This window comes from Caenorhabditis remanei, chromosome IV (assembly GCF_010183535.1).
Source record: "Caenorhabditis remanei strain PX506 chromosome IV, whole genome shotgun sequence".
Taxonomy (NCBI): domain Eukaryota; kingdom Metazoa; phylum Nematoda; class Chromadorea; order Rhabditida; family Rhabditidae; genus Caenorhabditis; species Caenorhabditis remanei.
Window position 1 is genome coordinate 2,238,333 of NC_071331.1, and position 3,467 is coordinate 2,241,799.

The following is a 3,467-nucleotide window of genomic DNA, read 5'->3' on the forward strand; positions in this document are numbered from 1 at the left end:
AATTCGCTCATCTCGTAGCAACAATCACATCCGCCAGAGCTACGAATGCCTTTTTGCAAAAATTGGGAAAAATGATGACTACTGTTCCAGAAAGTTAACATTTCTTACTACAAATCACACTGTCCATTGATATTGTATCCCCAAAACATTGCATTAGAACTACTGTGACCCAACAATAGAATATGTCGAAATTGTTTCGACTACATTTCAAAAATATTTCAAAACTACTAAAAGCATACTTGCAACGGGCCGGGGCGGGCCGTGACGAGAATTTCCACCCGAAGGCCCGGCTGAAAAATTTGAACTGAAATTTTGAACGAAAATTTGGATTTTTTATATTTTTTCCCAAAAATGTCGAATTTTTGACTATACTTCAGAATTCAATCAAAAGATAGTTATGCATCAAAAAATTGAAATTTTTAATGTAAAATTTCAAAAAAATTCAAAAAATTTGGTAAAAAACAGGTAAATTATTCATATGTCTGAAGTTTTTTGAAATTTCAAAAACAGGAAGTTTCCATTCACTATCTTACTGATAACACTCAATACCAACATTCAATTTACAGTTCCAAACAATTATGTTATTGAAACTCAATTTCAATAAAATAATCAAAGTAAAAACACTTTTGGAGTAGTAAGATCACGATGCTTTGAATTATTGGAATTTTTATTTATTAGTTTTCAAAAACTTGTAGAAACTGGTAAGTGTTTCAAGAGACTTAACAAAAACAAGTCATTGATGCCTGGCATAAAATAACATTAGACACGGTATTGAAAACCCTTTGTCATTACATCAATCCTTTAAAGTCATCGAATATGTTGCATGTAAAACAGTGATTATTATTTTGTTATTTCTAGCTGAAAAATAGGCAAAAATAGGTTTATTCTTTGTAAAATAACTGGTTATATTGCATATCTATACTAAAGTAACAGGCAACCTATGATGCAGTTCTCCTGTATCAAAAACATAAATTGAATGTTATCGATGAAGAAATACGGAAATCGAAAATGTATGATATAATTTAAACATAAAATGACTTCAATTTTTATGAATTGTTCAAAGCAGAGCAGTAGTAGAGAAAAAGTACGGAATCTTATTCTGAAACATTATGACGTTTCGAAAAAATATATTATGTGAAAAAAATGTTCTGTTTCAGTAGTTTGTTTTACTAATTTCAAAATAAAAACAATGATACAAGTACCTGATGATTGCGGACTTGAAATTTTGACCCGAACTTGGAGATGAATATACATTTTTATGGAATGAGACAGCCTCAGAACGCTGAACAGCATCCGAACCTAACTTACCTTACCCTAGTTACAGACAGTGGAACATTGCAGGAAAATTTCTGATATTGCTTTATCAAATTAATGAAACACAACAAAATCAGCAACAATTTTCTCAAAATTAGATTTCATTTTCAAAATCTCCTAGAAACTCAAGCTTTATACAAATTAGGGAACTTATAATCGTCTGTCTCCTGAAGCCAATTATTCTCACTCCACTTTGTATTCTTCCTCTCCATGTACCGTATAGGCATGACGTGACTTATCCGAAGTGTTGGCTTCACTCTTATGAACAACTAATCCATGGATCAGAATCAAGGATTCCTTGGAAATCGGGACATGTTGGAATTTGGATTGATCGTAGGATGGACGGGTGCCAATGAACTTGAGGAGTGGTCCCACGGTGGTGTCATGGGTTCGGACAAATCGGTAGTCAGAGGTGGATGTGTCTAGAGACTGAAATTGTATTTTCCAATTCTATTTCATGGTTTCAATGAAAACGTAAAAACTCAAACTCCGCCCCCTTCCAATTTCCTTGTTCAAAACGTGAGTGAAAGTCGTGATCTTGATCTTCAACACCTCTTATCCGTTACCAATTGAGAAGAGCAGATCAAAACTTTGAGAACGAAATCTGAAGAAATTGAGAAAGTTCCAACCACTGGGGTCAACAAAGTTGCTTCAGATGTCGCCTCAACTGTGTTATCGATTATTTAAACAGTTTAACATTGAATTAATATCATAAAACAGTGTTTTATGCTACCATTGAAGATGCAATAAATTTAAACGTTATTCTCAAAAGCTCTCTTTGCAGATATCCAAAGTATTTGGAACTCCTGAACTGATGGTTTTCGGCTCCCGCAATCTGCGCAAGGGCGACCGATTGTACGAACTTCCATCAAATCCAAGGAAAAGGCGAGCATGGTGCTAAAGAAATTCCATACAGCTAATCCTATCGAATGCATCTCTTCGCCCAGACCTCACTTTGGAAAATAAGCTTTTTGAAACGGACTTGAATTCTTGGAATCTAAGAACCCTTGTCGCGTGAGTAAACCCGGTTAGAAGATGTTTTGTTTCAAGTGCGTGATATATTGAATTACACTTTGGAGAATTGGTATTTTCTTTGGACATTTTCAAATTCACTCATACACTCTGAAAATCAAATGACAAGGTATTGAGCTTTCCCAGTTGAGATTTTGCTCAATAACTGTCAGATCTTCATCATTTTAAAAGCGGGAAAAACAGTTCAAATGTGCAATGTTTCCAAACTTGGATAAATGTTGGATAAAACTTGAATAAAAATTATCTTTCCTTCGCGGCTGCAGTCATGTTTTTCTTTAAAAGAAAATGAAATTTTCACAACAGATGTTTTCCGAACCATTCGTGATATTTACTTTTCATAAATATACATGTTGCAGTTCTGTAAGTGTTTATTGATAGTGACAGTTTTTTTGAGTTTACACAATTTTTTCAGTGTTTCATCATTTCCTGTTTTAATCTGAATAGTCCAAAAAATTGGTTGAATGGTAATTTTTTAACAGTAAAATTGTGAATAACATTTAACAGTAAAATTGTGAAAATTTATACATACGTTGCAATCTAATGTCTTGTGTCATTTTACTTTCATTGTCAGGTGCTGGTTACTCTATTTTGACATTTGTTAACAGTTTATTCACGTTTCATTATTTCTTTAAAGAACGTTAGTGACAACAATTTTTCTGATCCATCCTCTGACCTTGATTCTTGCACTTATGTACCACGTTGTTTTTCTATTACAAAATGAATAGGTTCACTGTTTCAAGACCTTCATATCTTACTTTTGGCAGACATTTTTTATAGTACGAATCGTTCGATGATGAATAAATTTTCTGACTTACAGTTGCAAAATGTATACAAACAAAAACACAACTAACTAGGGAAGGCCTTGGGGTGACCGTGGAGTTATGGAACGTGACCTATATTATTGGAAAGCTGAGAAAACGCTGATTCCAAATATATATTCAGTTTTTGCCCTCGAGGTTTGGTATTCGAGAAAAACAAGGTCAAAGTTCGGAAAAAAATGACAAATTATTGCCGTTTCAACACGCGAAAATTGCAAAAAAAAATTAAAAATATTTATTTTTGCGTGTGAGAAAGGCAATAATTAGTCATTTTTCAAAACGTTGACCTTGTTTTTCTCGAAT

The 3,467-nt window shown here is 33.4% G+C and overlaps 1 protein-coding gene across 1 annotated transcript; it reads right to left on the reverse strand.

The window, feature by feature from the left end:
* Positions 1-1,497: 1,497 nt before the first annotated feature.
* Positions 1,498-2,207, reverse strand: GCK72_012262 (uncharacterized protein; the record flags this gene model as incomplete). Its single annotated transcript, XM_053728968.1, has 2 exons — positions 1,498-1,743; positions 2,178-2,207. 2 exons carry the CDS (start codon positions 2,205-2,207, stop codon positions 1,498-1,500), a joined length of 276 nt encoding a protein of 91 aa, XP_053583740.1.
* Positions 2,208-3,467: the final 1,260 nt, after the last annotated feature.